The 21,986-nt window shown below is 37.2% G+C and overlaps 1 protein-coding gene across 3 annotated transcripts in view; it reads right to left on the bottom strand.

Annotated features, from left to right (window-relative positions):
* Positions 1 to 21,986, bottom strand: part of PTPN12 (protein tyrosine phosphatase non-receptor type 12) — a 69,767-nt gene that overhangs the window by 29,437 nt on the left and 18,344 nt on the right. For all 3 annotated transcript variants that reach the window (XM_077179128.1, XM_054630835.2, XM_054630834.2), the window contains exons 2-7: positions 8,700 to 8,808; positions 5,546 to 5,622; positions 4,372 to 4,467; positions 3,323 to 3,361; positions 2,529 to 2,600; positions 1,037 to 1,096 (exon numbers count right to left, since the gene is read on the bottom strand). In XM_077179128.1, coding sequence (XP_077035243.1) covers positions 1,037 to 1,096; positions 2,529 to 2,600; positions 3,323 to 3,361; positions 4,372 to 4,467; positions 5,546 to 5,622; positions 8,700 to 8,808 — 453 coding nt within the window. The remainder of the gene's footprint in view (positions 1 to 1,036; positions 1,097 to 2,528; positions 2,601 to 3,322; positions 3,362 to 4,371; positions 4,468 to 5,545; positions 5,623 to 8,699; positions 8,809 to 21,986) is intronic.

Raw genomic sequence — 21,986 nt, 5'->3', positions numbered from 1 at the left:
CAAATTGGCTACATAAATCTGAAGAAGAACCACTTTATCAGATGCACAGATCAAATATCAACACATCTTGTTAACCCTTTCAGTTAAATTGCTCCTCACAGGAACAAGCTTGTTTCTTTGCTAAGATCAAAAGCTCAGCACAAACTGTAACTTTTTGCTGCTGCTCAGTTTTTAAGCAGTACACAGGCTTCTAACTGGGACAGAACTCCCCAGAGACAACAGCCAAACATCATTTGCATGGGTAGTACAGGCAAGCAAAATCTACATCAGCCACAGTCTCTGGTCTAACTGCTTCATACAATATTTGGGTATTAAAAGGAAGGCAGGTTCTGCTTTGGGGTTTTTGGTATCCAGCTCTGTTTTGAAATGCACCACTTCAAACAAGGCCACAAACCCCCATTATTACACAGAATTTCTGTTATCTAAACTGTCTCACAGCCCAGTCAGTTATGAGCACTAACAGAAACTGATTAAGTTCAGGCATTCCCAGCAAATACTGCAGACAAAAATTATTCCCCAAAATCACTCCCCTCATGATTAAGCAGCTCTCATAACTGCTGTGGTATCTGTTGTTGAAATGGAACAAAACTTTGATAAAGAAAACATAACCACAAATGAGACTAACCTGTAATAAATCATTTATGAATGCTGATTGCCAATTAAAATGAAAGGTATTCTGTAAAATAGACTATCATACTTTGTGTTTTTACAGGAGGGCTCTACAGTTTTTATTTACTGGTAGCTGTTTTTCCGTCAAATGAAGTCTAACACTTGACATTTGACATCTGACATTTCAGTGTAAGTTTACAAGAAAAGCTTAATCCATTTGGGTAAACAAGAACATAGAAAAGGCAAAGAGTTTCACTATTTCTCCTTTATACACTAAGATTTTAACATCTCTTCCAAACTTTATCATTTACATCCATAATCAGCACCTAAAAAAGTGAAGATACTTTCACGAGTTTCTGACATTGTATCATTTTGGAGACTTTTGAACAATCATTGAAGGTGAGACCAGAAGTGACTGTGTACTTACATTTTGAAATTCAAGTAATAATGTTCTAATGAAATAATCTGTTCTTGCTTGCTCAGCTTCCTAAACATGAGAAAACAATAATGCATTGGGAAAAAAAATTAAAAATCAATATGCAACACACAGGGCATAACTAAAACATCAAACTTGAAACTCAGGGTTTTTTTCTTTAATTTATTTGTTTTGTATTTATGATTTCCTCAAGAGAGGGGCAATCAAAACACAGATTAATACACCAGCAAGTCAGCTTGCTGCACAGGATGTGCAAAATGGGTTACTTTTACTTAAAAGTGTGAGTTTTGAAATTGTCTGTTCCCAAGTCATCAATGAGCCACATAAGAATATTTCTAAGTACCTCTTTTGCTTTACTTCTCCATACTTTTAATTTACAGGTTGCCTTTCACAGCCATCCCTCTATAACACTTTTGCTGTATAAACTTCAGCCTCTTACCACTCTATCCTGTGATGTCTCCTTTTATTTTTTCCTTTTCCATTGTTTTCAATTAAGGGTGCATCTAAAAGAATCACTAATTATCTTGGTTGTGGCCAAAAAAATCTAGCTTCTAGCTCACAGAATTTTCAAATCTTCCTTTGGAATATCAAGCAAAGTTTATACTGCAGAAATCAAACAATATTATTGTACTTTAAATATCAGTAACATCAGAATTTGAAGATGCCCTTAAAAACTTAGCACTGCAGCTTCCCACAGAGAATTTAGGAGACTGAATATATGCTTTAATGTGTTTCTATGTCCCCCTGGGAATTTACCATTTCCCATCAACAACTGCAACACTGCAGGTTTTAAAGCTATGCAGCCCACATACACCAGAGTACCCAAAGGTAACAGATTCTGCTGTAGCTAAGGCAATTACAGCAAACACACAAACCCCTTTCCCCAGTATCCCAAGGAACAGGGCAAAAAGCAGCCAAATTTGAATCAATTTACCCTAGGAAAAGGTTACTCAGAATCTTTATAGACTAAAATCTGCAAGTATGTATTTTCCTGACAAGATGAATCAAAGTGTACTTAATTCTTGTTAGACTATTTCAAAGTAGTATTAATAGCTGAATAAGCAGGCATGAAAACTCTTTCTGAACACCTAAAAACATGTCATGATAATTAACTTAATAAAAATAACCTGTTCCAGTGGTACTTTCAGCTCACTCAGAACACACAAGTCATATCACACAAAACAACTGCACAAGATTTTGATTTTTTGAGTCTGGTGCAGACATTCAAGCAGCATATAAGGCTCAAGAAATAATACATAAAAACATACAAGAGCAAGGGACACAGGTTCCCTTCTTTAAAAAAATAAAACAATCATGGAGGATTCAAAAAACCACACAGCTTAGATGTGCATGTTCCTTTGAGAGTCCTTGTGTAAAACTTAGTTGTGAACAACTAAAAAGCCCACCACATACATTTCATTGAATATTTAAGTGACAAACCCACTAAATACTTGAAAATTAATTTATAAAGCTTTATACTTACACAAGAAACACGAAATGGTCCAAAAGTTACAGCTGCTTCTCCATACAGAGGCCAGTAACGCTCACATTTTTTCTGTTAAAGTAAAGAAGCCAAATTTAATTCATGCATGGTACTGGAAGATGATTAACAGAAACAGAGCAGACAAAATCACAACCCTGAATGCCTTATTCTGGACTTCTTTTAAGATAAAAAAATAACTTTTCTTTTGGATAAGAAGAGAAAAACAAAACCAAGACCTCAAACAACCCACAGAAATACAGGCAAAAGACACTTTGCAAATTAGGCTGCAAACTTCATGTCTGCCTGTACCATATGCCTAAGCATCATGCAGAGGGGAGCAATGAAAGCTTAGTTTTCATGGAAGTTGAGAATTCACAATTCTGGATTTCCTTCTAAGGTCATAAGAATAAAGAAGAGAGATTTAAAAAAAATTGTTTTTGCAGCTGTATGAATTGACAGGAAATTCTGAAGGACTTGGGATTTTCATAGTTGGCCTACATCCCACAAAGAGCAAGACACTTTTTCCACAGTGACACAGCCAGAAACAAACCCTTGGTACAGTGCTGTACACAAACACATATTCCACTGAGATGACACCTAAATAATCATGAAACCCCACAAATGGGGCAGAGAAATGCAGTCTCATGAACCATTTCCTATGTACAGAAATGTAAGGATAAGCATTCTCACTTCATCTGGTATTATTATCACAGCTACAGATTTGGCAGATGAAGTTTCACAGCTATTGCCCCATATGGGCAAAGCTCATTTATTTTTGTATTTAGGACACATACCCTTCCCATTTCAAATTCTCGACAGGCCATTACAATTATCTGAAAAGACAAAAAAAGATGCTCCAAGTTAGAGGTTTTTGGATCATGTAACTTAAACCCACACTTCACCCCTTGCTTCTGTCAGGCAGATACTGATACCCTTGTAGTGGTTACTAAGGAAGAGACTAATTATGAAGAATATTTTCTTTCCTGCATACACATGCTCCTCTAATTCTAAAACACTAACCAAGTTTCATCCTTCACAAAATCTACATCACTAATACAACACTTCAAGGCTACTTAATTCAAATTCACTGTAATCCTGCACAAATACCTAATTTATTCAGTCTGACTATAAAGTCTAAATTTATAAAAATAGAGAACTATTTACCAGCTGGAAGAAACATAGCTATATTTGCTTAAAATGACATAGAATGCATAAAATATGAACAAACTCCCCCCCCCAAAAAAAACCCATTGACCATCAATCAAATTTCTTAGGTGAAGCTATATCAGAAAGCATGAGTAGCACAATAAAAATGCACAAACAGGTAAGTGTTAAAAAACTACTCCCCCCCAAAAATAAATTTTCAGAAAAAAATTGTCAAACCTATCTAATTTCCACAAGTATTTAAAAGTTAATTCCTGACAAAAGCTGTTTAAACACACATAGAATATATAAAGCCATAACTAACCCAAAATTAGCATAAAAAGAAAGGTAACTGGTTTGGGGGTTTGTTTGTTGTTTCACATGCTGGTTCTGTATTTGATTTTGTCAGTCTACATTAAGTCAGAATTGTAAGGTCTCTACCTTACAGATAAAACAAGCAAGAACCTATTCATAAATATGAAGGACTTAACGTTCATTCAACAAAATTATTACTTTAAATTTACATTATTAAGCTGAATAAACAACATTAATTGCATTTAACTACAAAAGGCAACATTTGGGAAGCAAATAATCTAAATCACTGTCAATATTTTGATAATAATAGCCAGCTCAAGCAAAAAACTACACAATCACAGTGCCATGAAATAAGGTAACACTGAATTTTTCTACAGGTACTTACAGCAACGTTGTATTCCCATATCATCCTCCAGAAGTCTATGACTGTGTTGGCTAAAGGACCCTGGGTAGCAACATATGCTTTTGGCCCATGTACTCCCTGGGATTGCAGAAAGGAACCATTAATGTTTATAAAGAACATTTATCTGCACTGAATTAAAAAAGATTTTGGGTTACAATGGTGTAAAATTAGAATATCCTTTTTTAAAATTATATATATCACAGGAAGGGCGAATACGAAACGTGACTCCTCATTACATGAGTGGGAATTGAGCTGGTAATCTCAAGGGAGGCCAAGATCACAACAGCTACAGCACTGCCAGAGACTGTTGCAGGAAATAAGTATTCCCTTAAAGTCTGCATTTTCTTTGTTACTCAAACATTCAGTGATGAAAAATTGAAAATCTTTCTGTACAAAAGCATCCTCTTGAACAAATTTAAGTTCCTCCCTCCCTGTAATGCATTTCAAAAATATAAAATTTTATAATTTATATTAATAAATGCAATTTAACATTTATTTTATTCATTATATTAATTTTCAGTACATTAATATTCAGCTTTTCAAGCTAAATGTCCATGACAGAAGATTTACTGCAGGAAGATTTAGATTTTACCTGTTTCTGAAAAATAAATATTGTGTAGAAGCAGCACCAGAATAAAGCTACAAAGACAGCTAAAGATATTAAGACTTTGAAACAAAACTGTAACAGGCTTTTAGTAAAATTCTGGCTTCTCTTTAAGAATGTTGGATTAATTCCATTGCCATTATTAGATTAAGAATGTTAGAATATTCATTCCTTTGCCACACTTCTTCCATGAACAGAGTGAAAGGTACATTAACATACACAAATTGTCAAACACCTCATTTATGGTCCCTAAAAACATCACCTGTTAAAACAACTGCATCTGAATTTTCCTATGGTATAAAATCTCCAATGCACTTGCCTGCCACTTTAAAATTAAGTATTTTACATTATATTTCCACTTAGGAGTAAAATCAAAGCTTTAAAGATTGTGTTATAAATGGCATCATGTTTGCAATTTTATTCAAGTCATAGTAAAATAATATCTTCCCTTATAGCTTTAAAGTCTTATGTTAGATTATAATATTAAAACTGCACTGACAAGAAGAAAAAGCTTAAAAAGAATAGAAGAACTGTTAAACTAGTAGCACATACCTTAATAAAGTTTGCATTGATGTAATCTGAATCTTGTGGAGGAGTTTTTAAGGTCAGTTTAACTCTGCTGTGATCAACTAAAAAAAACCAGACCAAAATATTTTTTGAACAAGGATTACAACACAAGGAAATCAATATAGAACAGCAAATATAATATATATATAGTACAAAATATAATATATATAGTTCATTAAAGAACATTTTCCAAAGGTGAGTCACACATGCAAGCCAATACATTTGATTTAAGAGTAAACCAGCTCAGGTAGTGAGTGACAAGCAGAGCAGCTCCTACTGCTCTGTGCTTCTGATACTCAAGTTCACAGGGTATCGCCCCCTGGAATTCCAAGAGCAATTAATTACAAAGAGGCAAAATACAATTAATCAGAAGCCATCAAAACTGCAGTTACACAGCTTTAACATGGAGCATGGTGGTCAGAATTAAGAGACACTTAGAGAAGGCAGAAAACACAAAACACCAGAGCACAGTTAAAGCAGTGGCAGCTCTCACAGTCTCTGCCAAGGAGGATTCCATCAGGTACACAACAGGACACAGGACCAGGGTTTACTGCTCAGGCACACACTGACCCCTGTCCCCCAATACTGGGCTAGGCTCTTGCTGGAGCACTTCTGAACTAGAAAGCAGCAGATTCCTTCATTTAGGGGCTTTTGGACATGTCAAATTTCTGCCTCAAACATTACCAGCTGTCTCAGAGAAAGCTTCTGACAAAACCAGCAGCTCTTGGGAGACCAAAATCCTCAGCAATATAAAAATAGCTTTATTATTTGTTGACAGAATAAACTAAACAGTTTGTTATTCTTTTCGGCCTAAAAAAATGCATATTTAATACAACAACTTGATTGTTACTGAAATGGTGTAGGTGGTTGGCAGGTTTGCCAGTCCTTCCAGCTCTTGTTGATAACAACACTTATTAGCTACAATATAAAAATTGTTCAGACTATCTTTACACTAGAGGTTCTTTTAGTTGAAAATCCATATCAAAAAGGAAATTATATTTAAATGGGGCAACAGAAGTATAGGTAGGAACAGCAGCTGCTCAAGCAATTTGTTACTTTTTGCTCCCAGGGTCAATTCCTCAACCACAGAACAGCTGCTAAACCTTTGATTAGACCTAAATTCAAGAAAAAGACAAAGAACAAATACATTTCAAAAGAGAAAACACAATTAGTTGGGTTTTTTGTTTTGTCAAAACATCACTGATAATAAAACAAGGAACTGTGCCTAGAAGAAGTAAATGCTAAGAGTTATTTCTATACAGAAAGCTCTCCCAAAAAGCTTGCAAAATTGTGAAATTTTTCTGCCAGAGTACCCATAACATGCAAAAAAATCTGTTACCATGTAATGCTTCTTAAAAAAGCACAAGTGTAAATTAGGAGACTTTTAGATCACAAATCTAAAGACAACACACTCATATAAATGCCTAGAAACACCCTTAAACCACATTGCACTGTTCCATGCTGACACATAGACATGGTGTTCCATGCTGAACACCAAAAGCAAGAACATTCTCTAACCATGAAATGGTGTCATGGACTTTATACTAAAAACTGCTTTGAAGTGGCAGAACAGACTAGTTAAAGAAGCAGGCTAATGAGGGATCCTATTTTCCCAGCACAGTAGATCCAAAATTCTAGAGCAGTTTCCAAATGCCAACATTGCCATCCTGCTTCTGTGTGACACAGCTCAGCTGTTACAGAGCTTAAGGTCTGGAATAGCATTCACCCCCAAAAATCCACTGCAGTTCTCAGCTTCTCTAGATTAAGTGCTTGGATATTGTTTTATATTGTTATAAAGGTTCAGTTCACAATAACTAATTGGTTCTTCAGGTGAGCAGTGAACCCCATGTTGCATTTAACTACCATTTAGGATGGCTGAGTAAACTGTAAGGGGAACATGCACCCTACTCCAAAGCCAGTGTTGAGTTAGTGCTGAGGTTCTTAACTTTCTGGTAACAATTTTGATAAATACTCATCTCTGATTAAGTTATAAATGTACATCATTTCCTGGATTTACAAGAGACAGACATGGATACTTGGCCTTTCTCCTGCTTCTCATTTCAAGCTGATTTCCCATCACTTCATTGCTGGAGACTTTGGATGTTTGAGATATTCACTTAAACTGAAAATACATCTTCAGTTTTCCTCAATGTCAGCTTTGAAGTTCACTCATTTCCCCACTCTGAGCTTTATTCCCTCCCAGATCCCAGTGGCTCAGTTTTTATTTCCACAGAAGTAAAACCACTTCAGCCTGGCTGCTACCAAGATTTCACTATATTGTTCACAATCCACCAAAATGCCAGGACACTGTTAATAAGATGACAATAACAACTTCCTCTCTCTTTTTCACTCTACTGACTAAACATTTCCTCCCAGCCAATAAGCAGAGTAAATATGTAAATATGTGTTCTGGGACAAGAGAAGTGGCATTTGTCACAACACTACCCTTGAACCCCACTGTCAGCTGTTCAGATCCAGAGGCACAGCGAGCTGTACCCCAGGAGCTCCACAAAGTTAGCATGTAACAAACAGTCTTGTAATTTCAGTCTTGTAATTGCATGTGTATCTGTAATATCCACATGGTGGTGGGTTTAAAATCTAAATTGTGCTCTGACTCTTGCTTTCTCTGTCCACACAGTAAAAAGAATTTCATTTGGACTCTAGCAAAATAGAAACCAAAGCCAATCCAGCATTGAAAGTCCTTCAACACCATTTTCAGGATGCAAACAGGCAAAAAAAGATCTATTTTACATCAAAACAGGTTCCTTAAGCTTCCTTAGAATTTCACCTAGACTATATGCTGACATTTGTTTGTTTTCTGCCATGAAAACATGCTCCTAAGGAAAACATACATTTAAGCACCTAGTAAAGTTATCAGCTACTCTGAGATAAAATGAAAGTGTCAGCTCAATACAGCTTCAGAACCAGAACATCTTTATCTTTGAGTGATACCTCTCCTGATAAAATATAAGAATCTTCAGTCACTTTGTCTTCTCAGTTAAAAATAAAAATAAAAACATCTTTCAGCAAATTATCTCTAATTTTGCCTTTCAGTAATAACTAAAAAGTAAAATTCAAAATACATGGAGAATAACAAGTCCATTCCTTTGTCCTCTATCAACATGTAAATCAGACTTACATGGTAATATATCCTTGTATCTATTCTTTTTAACATTTTCTTCTTTTTCTCCAGTGGCTGTTGGGTAGATCTTCTCTGTTCTGTATTTTGTTGATAATCTTCTTAACCTCTGGAATGAAAGATTTAACATAAATTTCCAAGCCTTAAGATAAACATCACAAGGGACTAGTTTCATTGACGAAGATGATCACTTGGAAAAAAAAAAATCTCTCCTTTTATGATATTCACTACAATGAAGTTTAAACACCTTTAGTTTAGTACTTTATTTCAGTACTTTTAGCACATCAACAGGTTATGCCCAAGTTGATGCCAGCTCTATGCATTATGAGACATGGAATAATTTTGGAAAAGCCAGTACAGCCCCAGCATGAACTATGGCCATATTTTACTTGGACAATACCTTGCCCTGTTGAGTAACAACTGAATTAAGAATACCTGTGAGAAACAGAAATATCTCAGGGTACCTGGAGGAAGAGCACAGCATGGGCTGGCTCAGGAACAGCTGCTACTTGGCTCTGAGGCACCAAGCTTCCAGCACTGACAACTGAACAGAAAGCAAAATCTTACATTTAACCAGTGCCAGCTCCTAACACCCAGCTCCTGTGGAGTTTCAAGCTGGAAGAAAGAAGGTCCCTGTCTCTCAGGCACAATTAAGATGAGTGACAGGAAGTCTGCTGTACTCCCAACAGTTTGTCATTTTTCCCCCTCCATCTATTTCAAACCCTAGAAACATAAGAGAGTCAAAACCTCTAATAATAAAATCCAGCCCCTGCCTTGCAGTAACCTAGAAAATAAAAAGAGCAGTACAGCTTTTATCATTCCAAACAAGCTAGGCCTTTGCAACCTTAAAACTGAGGAGTAAAAGTTCTCATTGAAAAAAATAAATCCAAGAGGAGCCAGCAGTCCTTGTTATTTTAAACTGTGTAGACATATAGATTTCAAAAGAACACCAAAGGACTAAGAAATGTAACTCTGGTGGTTGCAAACCCAGCCATTCTATTGACACTGACATGGTGGTGCTGCACAAGACTGCCAAGAGGAAGACTGAAAGTAGCTGCAAACAAATTTAGCATCCCCAGTGGAGGGTGCTCTGCCCAGGCAGAAGGACAGACACCCTTCATGTTTCCCTCCCTCTATATTCAATTCATCACTGTACACTTGAAGACTCAAAATATTCATGATTTGCATTCTTTTGGGGAAGAGGGACAATGGGAGAGGCTTTTTGCCAGTTAAAAATGTAAATCTTGTTTGTCACTGACTATGCAACAACCTACAGGCAGAAAGGTATCATAACAAAGATAACAAAGATGATCTGTCTGCAAGCCAGTTTTAGCAGCTTTAGAAGAATTGAAGAAGAAAACACTTGGGACACTCACTGCACACTTTAATTAAAAACATGTTTTGGCAACTCAAGCCCTTCAATAATTCCTCCTAATTTATTCTGCAATTGAGGTGACTAATTATGCATATTAGGTCCAAAATCGTCCTAGTCCCACCCTCAACCTGAAGAATAAAATCACATAAAACTTAGCATCTCTCTTACATAGAGGAAAACATTTTCATGAAATTTATATGGATATAGAAAAAAAAATTACCTATGCAAATGTGGATAAAACCTGTCATTAATTTAATTGAATACACATCTAATAAACCAGAAAGTGACATTTGCAGAGCAAAACCAAATGATAAAGTAAAACAAAAAAACGGCAAATCAAGAAGCACCAGTTTTCAATTTTTTTTCTCTTCTGCAAGAATTTCATCACAGATTCAATCAATGAACACTAAAAAGTGCACCAGAATTAGCCTGCAGCTCTTTTTTTTTTATATAAATGAAATGAATTTTCTTCAGAAATCTGTAATATTAACCAATGAAGCAAAACAATAAATATCTGGAGATGTGCTAGTGTCTGACCACACAGTGACCAAGCTGCTAAATATTCAACCTCAAAGTATTGTAAGAGTGAGGTACAGGAAGATTCAATTCTTAAAAAGACACACACAGTTCCTGAAGCCCTCATGGTAGACTACACTCATCTTTGCAACACTAAAAATAAATTCACAGCATAACCTGAACACACAGCAGGCAAAGAAACCTGGTTTGTCACACAGCACACACAAAGAATAGCACTGCATGCAGGAGACTGTCCTACATAACATTGACCTTTCCTAAGTCAAAAAATATCACTTGTGCTAAGACTGAACACACCCAGGAGTCTAGAAAAAGCCAAATGAATGCACATAATTTGGTTAAACCAGCTATGAACTGCAAGGCTGAGAAATACTTTGAAATAGGCTATGAAGCTCCAATGAAGGGGGGGGGGGAAAAAAGGCAAAGATCAACAATGATAGTTTTCAAGAACAGTCATTAATATGATTTTGTGCATTGCTCCAACATGGTTGTGAGTTTTAAAGGGTTTTCCCATCCATCTTACTGATTATTATAGGGCAAATGTCGTGATTCTGCTTAAAAGAAGTTTAGAGAAAAACTACTTTTCAAACTCATGACTAAAAGCAGAAGGTATTTTACCTGAGAAAGAACACACTCTGGGAAGTCAGGTTAGATACCAAAAAGTAGGAAGATGATCCTTTTTGGCTAAGCCCATTTTAAAAGCACACAAGTAAAAAAGGCATGCACTTTCACCCACCCAATTTGGACAAATTGTAAGCCAAAAAGGCCTGAGTGCCTACTACCAACTTTCATTTTCTAGAAAACAATGCTATGAGAATCCAGCAGAGTCTTCTTCCCTACATGATTCAATCTCCCCTGCTCTACAGTTTGCTAAACAGATCAGAAAGTAGGATTAGCTTAGCTCAGCTCCAAGGCAAAGCCTGGAAATGAAACACAGGTTGATTTTAGCACACATCTGTTCCTAAAATACTTCAGGATCCATGCTTTTAATGCATGTTTGCCACTTGCTCTGTGACATGGGTAACAGAAGATACCTAAGTACAGTCCTAAGAGCAATCAAAATGAGCAAGGAGCACTCTTTACAATTTATAGTAGTATCTGCTACATAGAATAATATCTATTTCATGCTTTGGAAGAGGAAGTATCGACTAAAGAGTAAGGAAAGAATTTTTAAAACTGAGCTTGGACAGAGTACCAGAGGAATGGAAAAGTGCCAGAGTCAGCAGAGGATTCTGCCCTACATGCAATAGGAAATTCCTGCAGAAGACAATTGCAGTGTGTGCTGACAGCCTGCTGTGGGATGCAAAGGATCCAGTGCTTCCTAGGCTACAGCCCAGAGTGACCAGGAGGAGGAGAATGTACTCAATAGCAGAATGGGGGTAATGACAGGGCAGAAGAGAAAAGAATTCTGTTCAGAGCACACTAAGCTGACAGGACAGGCAGCAAGATTTGTCTCAGCCTGGTTTCAAGCAGCTAATTGTTAATAAACAACTGTCTAGAGCACAAGGCAGCACTCATTTGGGTTAAGTCAGTCAACTGCCAAAATGCTTCCCTGAAGACACTTGGGCACCAAAATGCTTCCCTGAAGACACTTGGGCACCAAAATGCTTCCCTGAAGACACTTGGGCACCAAAATGCTTCCCTGAAGATCCAGGAGCAGGGACATGGCAGGCCCAGCCTGGTGTCTCTGCAGATAACCCTGCTCAGTGGGGCTGCTGTCCTGGTACCACGGAAATCCTCACTGGCATGTCCTTTCAACAACAAACAAAATGGTCAAAGACAAGCATGATGAGTCAGAAATATACACTTTAAGAGCTGCATTCACAAGGCCTTTAGTTCCAGTTATCAGAAAAGCTCAATTTTAATTCTGCTTATTCATTGCATGACAGAAGTGGTTTGTGGGGTGGTGACAAACACCACATGTGACAGTAAGGAGATGAGTCTTTGAAACAATTTAAGTTTCAGAAACATACTTCCAACTTCCACAGTGGTTTTACAATCTGTACTACAAATCTATTTCAGTTTTTACAAAAAGACAAATCAGCTTTTGAAGATCAACTTGTGGAATCCTACCATATTAAGAAGAACTTTGTCCAATCAGTTCAGGAAATACAGAGCTTTGACTTTCATTGTCAGTTTATTTATTTATTTAACACTTTAGAAAGCCTTTAAAGACACAATGCCTAATATCATAGAAGGGCTGTTTGTGGCCTAAAGAAAGCATTTATATAGCCTACTGAAATTTAAAGAACTCACTTCAAAAGCATAAACTTTATTTAAGATATAAAAGTTCCTTTGACTCCTTTCTGGGCTTCTTTTCAAGGAGAACAAGACAAATATTTCATCAGAGTTTCTGTTATCTCAAGTCTTCAAACTGCCTCCCAAGCCTTGTCTGACATTTCTAATTGGCAAAACAAGAGATAATACAACAGAGATGTTCTCTTGACTCTGCTTTCTGACCATTCCTGAGGAGCAGGACATATCAGAGTGCCAGAAGTAAGGTGCTACAGTATTCCACAACACCCACTTGCCATACTCAACCAGGCTCAGCAAGCTCTACACAGTCAGCTCTGGCAGTGGTCTCCTGACATTGTGCCAATGACAAGGAACATATTTTGTTCTGCAAAATTTGCCAAAGTGCATTAAGAAATACTCAAAGAAACAAGAAATTAAAGAAAAGGTCCCATAAAAGTTTCCTTAAAAATCAGAGCATAAAGAAGATGCTAGGAAACACTTCAAAAATGTTGTATTAATGCACTCATTTCATTAAATAAGAGCTGTTTCTATCATAAGGTGGGCATTGCATTTTTCTTACTAACAGGAAGGGAAGAAAAAAAACCCAAGAATTATGTGCAACTCTGGTTTCATTCAAATAATTTAGATAAAGCTCAGCAGGGCAGAATACCTTCCCTAATACCTAGAGAGTGAAAAAATGTACCTGTATGGAGCAATGTGAACTAAATTACCACAAAAAATTTCAAAATTACTATCTTCTGGTTATCTCTAGTCAGATAACCCAGGTTTCAGGTTCTGTACCTAGGAATGAAAAAATGCCAGAGCTGCCTTTGGCAACAGAGAGTTCACTGCAGACTTTGGTATCAGTGCTCAAATGGGGCTCTGACTTCCTAAAACTGCTTTGGTTCCAGAAATATTTCAAGTTCAATGCCTTGCAAATCCAGCTGGAGTTTTCCTATCCCACCTTCTCACCAGTGAGGTGTCTGGGAAACACCAAGACTTGCTGGTGGTAGTGAACTCGGGTGGAGAATGGACTATTCAGGAGAGCAGCTCCAGGCTGCAATAGCAAGGAATAAATGAACACAGTGAACAGCACTTTGTCTCAGGAGTACTTGTAAAATAGCATACACTTGGGACCCATGTCAGTATCTCCCCCTTGATTCCTGTCAGCTTTCAAACAGCAATTGTCTGCCAGAATTCCTAGCCCTTGTGATGGAGGGATAAAGCCTTCCCAAACACTAGTCAAACAAACAGTGGAAGGAGAATGATTTGGTTTTGTAAAACTTCACTGTATCTCAACATTCACCAATGGCTTTGGCTGCATAAAAACCAGGCTAGCAGTCTGCACTGGATCTATCTCTGAAAGAAAGCCCTGAAGGGAGATTGCAGGCTGAACTGACAGAAGGAAGAGTTTTCATTGCCTTGGCACTCTCTTCTGGCAGCACCAACTCACCCTGGGTGCTCCAAGGGAATCTCTGCTGAAGTGATTAATACACAGGCCTACAGGTAACTACACTCCTTTGGGAGCTCTGTCTTCAGCATTTCAGAGCAGGACTCTGATGAGTCCAACAAACCCCACTGCATTCCAGAAGAAAAATTCTTCCAAAATTACCCAGACAGCTGAAAACAGCATTATTGCAGTATTAGATTGTATGGTGTGTTCTGTGCAGGTGTTGGACTTCAGTGATCCACGTGGGTCCCTTCCAACTCAGGACATTTAATGATTTTACATTATCTTAACTCTCTGCTATTTTCTCAGGAAAGAGGTGAATTCATGTTACTACACTAAATGGAGATTTCTACCCCATAAAGAAGTATCAGCCAATGCAGACAATGCTGGTAGATAATGCAGAGAAGGCAAAATGATAATCCTGCAATCCTGTTAAGGCCTACATCTCACATTCTCTGGTATCACATTAAAACCAGAATCAGGTAAAAAACTCCAACAGAATTACTCTCCAGAATTAGGTACTGTCAGAGTAAGATCAACATTTCCCATCTTTCTAAACTTATATTTTCCCCAAGAAAAATGTTAGAATCGGACACATCTCCCACACTACTAATAAATAAAGACAGCTTTACACTGACACTATCAAAATGTGGGCTGACTGCTTCAAGTCTCCTTTCCTTTCCCTCATTTCTAAAACTATTTTTATATTATTTGCATGTTAATCCTAGTCTAAACCAGCAGTACTATCAATTACAATTAATTTATGTTCAGCATTATAGTTAAGCCACATACCTACTGCCCATTTTACAAGGTTGGAGACGACTAAGTAGATCTGTGGTTTGGCAACAAGCAAGGAGATAATTGAGCAAAACAGAACATTAAATTACTAAAGCATATTCTGGTTTTAGCTAGTAGGTTGCTAATGCATGTCCTGAGATATTTTAGAAAGTCCTGCAGCACACTCATTAAGAATTAGGATTATAACTTCCCTTCTCTGAACCATACTGTTTCCTCAGCACATTCACATTATTGAAGTGATTACTGTGAACACATTAGAAGAAGTGAAAATGTGCTGGACAGTGAAACAGTAACATTTCTTTATAGATGATGAGTGAAGAGCATGAAAATTTCTATTATTATGAAAGCACACAATTAGAAGGTTGACTGCTTTGGACTCAAGTCTAGGAAGAACCTTGATGCAAAACCAGAAAAGATTAACATTAGCACACTACAACTAGCAGCTTCTTGAGTGTTAGAGCAATTCCAGAACAATTGTTGATAACTCAAAACAGAAATAAGCCTCACATTTTTTTGCAACAAGATGACTTTTTGTCTTCACAATATAAACCCAAACAGTCTATGGAAGCAAAGCAGTTAAGAAACAAAGAAATAAAACTCATAACCCAGGGAACTCCCTTGTTTAAAATCATAATTTCCAAATTACTGGGTTATTTTCCTCTTATTTGTTCAGTATTAGGCTTTATGCATGTTGACAGCACAGGTGTATCAAAAGCATCACATTTAATGTTTACTTAAAACAAAAAATGGTTATAGGTTTAAGTAAACTTCTTTTCAAGAGCCACTCTGAGTTATCCAGGAGAGGCTACCACACTACAAGTCTACTCCATCTTTACAATCTATCCCAGACTCTGCCTCTGAAGTAAATTAAATTGGCATCCTGCATGTGAGTGCAACATTTGAGTGAAAACTTTAACAGACCATGTCCTTCACCCAAAATAGAGATGAAGTAGATACTGGTCCTCCTCTCTGTTACACACACCAGATTTACTTCAAAACCCAGCAGCTCTGATGTAACAGGAACAGATACCAAAGTAACAATGTCCCAGGACCAACCCTTGGAAACCTAGAAGAAAGTATCTAAAGGTGAGTTGAGACTTTTTCCACAAAGAAACACCCCATAGGCAAGAGGTTTTATTCCAGGTCAATCAGGTAGCTAAACAGAACAAAAGCCATATTTTTCATGGTCACAGGAGGGGCTGGACCAGTCACTATTTGTGACAGCTTTGTGGCTCTTCAGCTTCAGTGCTTGTGTCTCAACCAACACAGCATCCTGAAACACTCCAAAGCACCCTGTGAGAAGCATTCACAGGAAAACCTGCACAGCAAATACACATGAGGTACAATTAATATCAACAAACAGCATGAGGATCTAAATGAGTACTAGCTTCTATCCTTGAAGAATATTGAGGGGTTTTAGCCATATAAATTCTCCCTGAATTATTTCATTATCTATCACTTCCTATTACTCCCCACAGTCTTTACCATTCCCTTGCCTGTGACTTCATAGTATATGGCATGAACATTAAGATCCATGGAGAATGTATCTTGCATTTGTTTCTGCTCAGCACCAAAGAAAAGGGGGAGAACCAACCCAAATTCTCCTCCCTCTTCCTTCACAAGATGCAAAACCCTTCCTCTTTTCCCACGCCTTGGAACACATTTCCTTGAGGTCAGTGTTTGTTTTCCAAGCAATTCATACAAGGTGGAAAAAAAAAAAAAAAAGCACTATGACTGAAACAGGAAACTCTGAGCTTTCACTCCAACAGAAGTAAACTAGAATTTCCTACCTGCTAGTCCCCCACTACCAAAGCTGCCATAAATAAGGGCACAGGAGAATAGTCTTAGAGCCTTATAAAAACCTTATTTAAGCCTTTTAATAAATCTGCACGCACTCCCTCAAAAAAGGTCTGCCATAGCAGTTATGTCCTGCCTTCCCAAAAGGGTTTTAACAGCCATGTCTTGCAAATTTATCTGAAACACAGATCCTGCCCTGTAAGACTTGCACTGAGAATGATTTTAAGCTGAAAAGCTGGAGCCTAACAACTGCTCTGGGTAAAAAGCAGAACTGTTTGTGCACTCAAGAAACACTGTAACTGCAATCCAGTTCTGAGTCCAAATTACCTTACTGAAACATCTCTAGAGCTCAGAGGTGCTGTTCCTTTCAGTGACATCCTTTGGCATACAGTTGAATTGCTACTCAATGACACAAATTTAGTGTTTAATATACAATTCATATAAAAATATGCCAATTCTGTCTTTCACCACAAGTCTTAACTACTTTTTTTTTGAAGCAAGCTTGAACCTTGTATAGAAACACAGTATTTTTAGAGACTTTCAGCAGTTTAGAATCCCCACTATTCAGCAGATAAGACTAGGATACTGATAATACTGATAGTTATGCCAGTTCATGATTGGCAAATAAAACCCCCACTATTTAATAAATAAAAATAAGAACATTTTTGACAAACACTGAATCAGTACTTCCCATGCAGCAACTCATACACAGGGAATATATAAAGGATTGTAAAAAAAAGGTAAGACATCAAATAGAAAATATATTTTTACTATCTGGAGAAAACACGTTCACAACTATTTTCACCCTTTCTTTGAGGCTGTGTTTGGAAGCCAAGGAATGTGCTGGTCATAAAGAGGCCATTTATGATAGAGTTCAATAGCATTTTAAGAGCTAGAAAGAAGTAGCCTCATTAAAGTCACAAACTTGTACTAAGATTCCAACAGTAATAACCCTAGCTAATAACCAGCACAATATTTACAGAGAGACAAAGTAATTTTGTGCTGTAATCACTGCAAATTTATATTTGTTGTATCTGTCAATTTTTGCCTAACAAATTTGTCCCCAACAATTCAGAAGCACACGCCTTCCAAGAATAATTCTGGTTTCAAAAAGAGACAGGAGAGGGAATCCAATGGCCAACAAAATTCTCATAATTCTGGCAGAAAGAGCTACAAAGCAACTATTGAAATGAAACCAAGGCAGTAATGGCTAGTACAGAAACAATAAATTCAGACAATCAGTTATTTCCATGCATGACTTTAGATTATTTCTCTCCTTTACAGTTCTTGCTTTAATGGCTGAACACTCAAGTAGAACTGCTAAATGTTCAAATGCTTGAACAATATGAACTTTGTCATTTAATTTGTTTCTGCTGAATTCAAGGCAAGCTCCTTAAAGCTCCTTAAATCTTCTTCATTCATGCTATATTGTATGCAACTGTCTCCTACAAAAAACCACAGTCATCTGCACAGTATTACCATTAAGATATTGTAGTATTAATATAGAGTTACAACTCAAGGAGAATGTGTCTTGCTTGCCTCATATTTTGTTCAATAAGCACTTCAAGAAAAGGAAAAGGCTGTGCTTCTCCAACACAACCATTTATTGTTTGCCATACCATTAACACTTGGAGTTCCATGGTAACCTTAACCCAGGTATTCCCAGGCCCTGCCAATCCAAAAGTGGCTACAAAGGAAACAGTTGTCCCTGTGGCAGGCCTGTATCTTGACAAGATACAAAGACAAGAATACTACAGTGAAGTTACCAGAAAGCAAATCAAAGCACTCTTCTAATCAAACAGGTTGAAGTTAACCTTTTTAAAATCATGAACATTTTTGAGGAAATTTTTAATTCTGAAGACTCACAAAAGCTTGTACCTAAAGGATCAAGTAAAAGACATTCATTGTGCATCCTCTTAAAACCAATGTTGAAAACCTATACCACTATACTCCTCATACTTCTACAATAAAGCCTTTATATATATCTTTTATTCTGTACATCAAAACAGGAGTTCAAATTTTAAATTATTTTCCAAATTGTTGTAAGATGACTTTTTTACATTTATAATGCAATCATTTCTGTAATTTTTATATCTTGAAGAGCAAAGAAAAAATTACCTCATATGAAGTATATGCACAATCACCTAAAGATTTTTAAGTACTCCACAACTTAAATTTGCTACACAGTTAATCTGCAAAATACAGTCCTTCCTGCCAAATTTCAACAAATACAAAGTTCCTCAAGTCAACTGGTAGAAGGAATCTGGTTCAGACAAGGGCCTTGTCAATCAAGCTGCTGATAAATTTAAAATAAACCTCAGCTGCCATTGCTTTAAAAAGATTAATATTTACAATCCAAAATGTACAAGTTGATAGTTTGTTTGGTAAACAATAGCACGGGGTTTTTATCTGATCCACAAACAACTTTATTCAACACCTCCAGGTTCTGGATGACAGATTTACTTCCAGGTATTTCAGAAACACACAGGAACACCTTCAGATCCCACCTCAAGATCTTTATCTATAATTCTCATCTATGTGGAATATGTGACTCCACTTCCTTTCTTGGAAAAGGAAACTGTTCCAATCTGAGCTTCAAATAAATATTTGATATGGTGCCAATTCAAAAGAAGAGTATGTGAATTTCTACAGGAATTCAGTCCAGACTAGTCTCTTTAGCTTGTTTTCACAAGGAAAAATTTAAAAAAAAATCATCTGACTGAAGGGATTTCACAAGCAGAGTTTCTCAAAAGAACTTCCCAGACCAAGCAGGCATTTTCCTTCATGACCTCTCCAGCAAAGCAGTGCACACTAACAAACATTTGATGACAAACCAGAAGACAGTAAGAGATGAAGATGGGAATATAACATTAATCAAGTGAACCAACTTTCAGGGTAAAAGAAAAAACCTCAAAAGTGCCAAATAAAGTTGTAGGCTAGAAATGCATAAAATAAATAACTAAGTAGCAACTCAAGAGTTACAGAAGTAACCAAGGAAAAAAGGCACAGAACAGGGATAACCTGTATTCAGTAGTTAGTCCAGCATATTGGCAAGGTATAGATGGAACAATATAAATTCTCAAAAGACAACAGGCCACAGGAAAAAAAAAGTTTTTCTTCTTAATTACCACAACAGGTTAGTTACAGGTGTGATTCTTCTGCTTTAATGGACTGTGCTTTTGATTTTCTTTGTGGTCTGAAATTAGTAAAACTATTTCAACTTGAAATTAATTAAATTTTCCTTTTAGGACAGAAGCATTCATATTCTACTATTGCTTGCATTGCCTAAATGCACACAAAAAGTGTTAATAGCTCTTACACTTGTTTCCTGGTAACTCATATAAAACATGAATTCTTTTTTATGGCAAGGGTTTGGGTTGTAATAGTCTGGTTTAATTTGGGGATACTTTCAAAATAACCAAAGAATGCTAGCAAATATTAGCATCTTTCAGGAAAAAAAAAATCTGGATACTGTTTACTCTGGATAAGGAAGCAATATTTTCCTTTTAAAAACAGTCCCTGAACATTTAAGCCTAACACCCTCATCCTAAGCAATGTCAGTCTATGCTTTCTATGACCCTTGTACCATTAAAGGGGCCTGAAAGACTTTTCTTTGATTTTAAGTCCTAATTGAAGTTCCTTGAAATTGTCTCATTCTAACCACATGTACAAAGTTACCAGATGGTAAACAAATCCAAACCCAGTACATTACTGTTTAATGAGTACTAATGTGCAGAATAGTTTAAACACTTGAGAGATCAAACAATAATCTGCAGCAATACTTAAGCATGACATCTCCTGCTGTCAAGCTTTAAGCAGTGTTTATTTTCTCTGATAAAGATATGTGGATTTTATTACTTCAGAAACAAAATGTCTATTTTTGTCTTTAAAGAAATACAAACATTTTGATGAATATTTTCAATAAGTTTGATTTCTAAGCACTGTTCTCTGCTTAGGAACATTCCTGGAAAATCTGTGGTTTTGTTAAATCTTCTGCTACTTGGTTCCCAGTTAAGCTAACATGTCCAGGACAAGCTGCAAGGCAGCTATTAGGCAATTATTAGGCTTCAAGTTTCCTAGAAAGAACAGGCACAGAACTGGAGGCAACTCAGAGGCACTGTCTGTGTCAGAGGTGAGAAGCTGGAACACCTGCTGAGAGTTGGGGTTGTTCAGCCTGGAGAAGAGAAGGCTGCAAGGAGACCTTAGAGCAGCCAGCACAGAGATGGAGAGGGACTTGTTCCAAGGACATGCAGCCACAGGACACAGGCAATGGCTTCAGACTCAAAGAGGGCAGGTGTAGATATAAGGTAATAGATTTCTCCTTCCTTATATATTTCTATAAGGAAGATCTATTTCTACCTAAGATATTAGGAAGAAATGCTTTACTGTGAGGGTGGTGAGACACTGGAACTGGTTGCCCATAAAAGCTGTGGCTGCCCCATCCTTGGAAGTGTTCAGGGCCAGGCTGGGTAGGGTTTTGAGCAGGATGTCCCTGCCCATGGCAGGGCCATTGAATTAGATGATCTTTATGGTCCCATCCAATCCAAACCACTCAATGACTTTATGATCTACCTTTTGCTGTGCTCCACGAGAACCTTATGTTCTTCACAGGCTGGGAGGACAACTGCCAATGCCCTAACTTGAATCATTTTATTACAAACAGCCAAGGCTCATATGCTGGTGACTTGAAGGAACAAAAAACCCCAAAACCCAACAACAAAACACAACTAACTACTTTGACTGCACAGACTTCCCTCCTTAAACTCCAGAAGTTACATAAAAATGGACTGGGCTTTTCCTTTTTTTCCTTTTCCCTAACAACCCCAAGGATCTAAATGAAAGAAAAATTAAGTTTAGAAGAAAGACAGCCACTAAGCAGCAGCTCTCCTGCCCTGTGTCAGTGGAACCCATCCACTAGATGTCAGTGTCCTCTTGGGCAGAGGAAAACCTTGGATCCCAATGGAAAGAGGGCAGCTGGCAGTCCCTGGTTATCAGGCCAACTGCACAGGAGGAAATTCTTACAAAGCATCCCTGGGCCACAGCAGAAGCAGCCAGTAACAGCAGCATTTGTGGGTAAGAGACACAGACAAATACAGCA

Source organism: Agelaius phoeniceus, chromosome 5 (assembly GCF_051311805.1).
Source record: "Agelaius phoeniceus isolate bAgePho1 chromosome 5, bAgePho1.hap1, whole genome shotgun sequence".
Classification (NCBI taxonomy): Eukaryota; Metazoa; Chordata; class Aves; order Passeriformes; family Icteridae; genus Agelaius; species Agelaius phoeniceus.
This window is presented reverse-complemented; position numbering and strand designations above follow the sequence as displayed.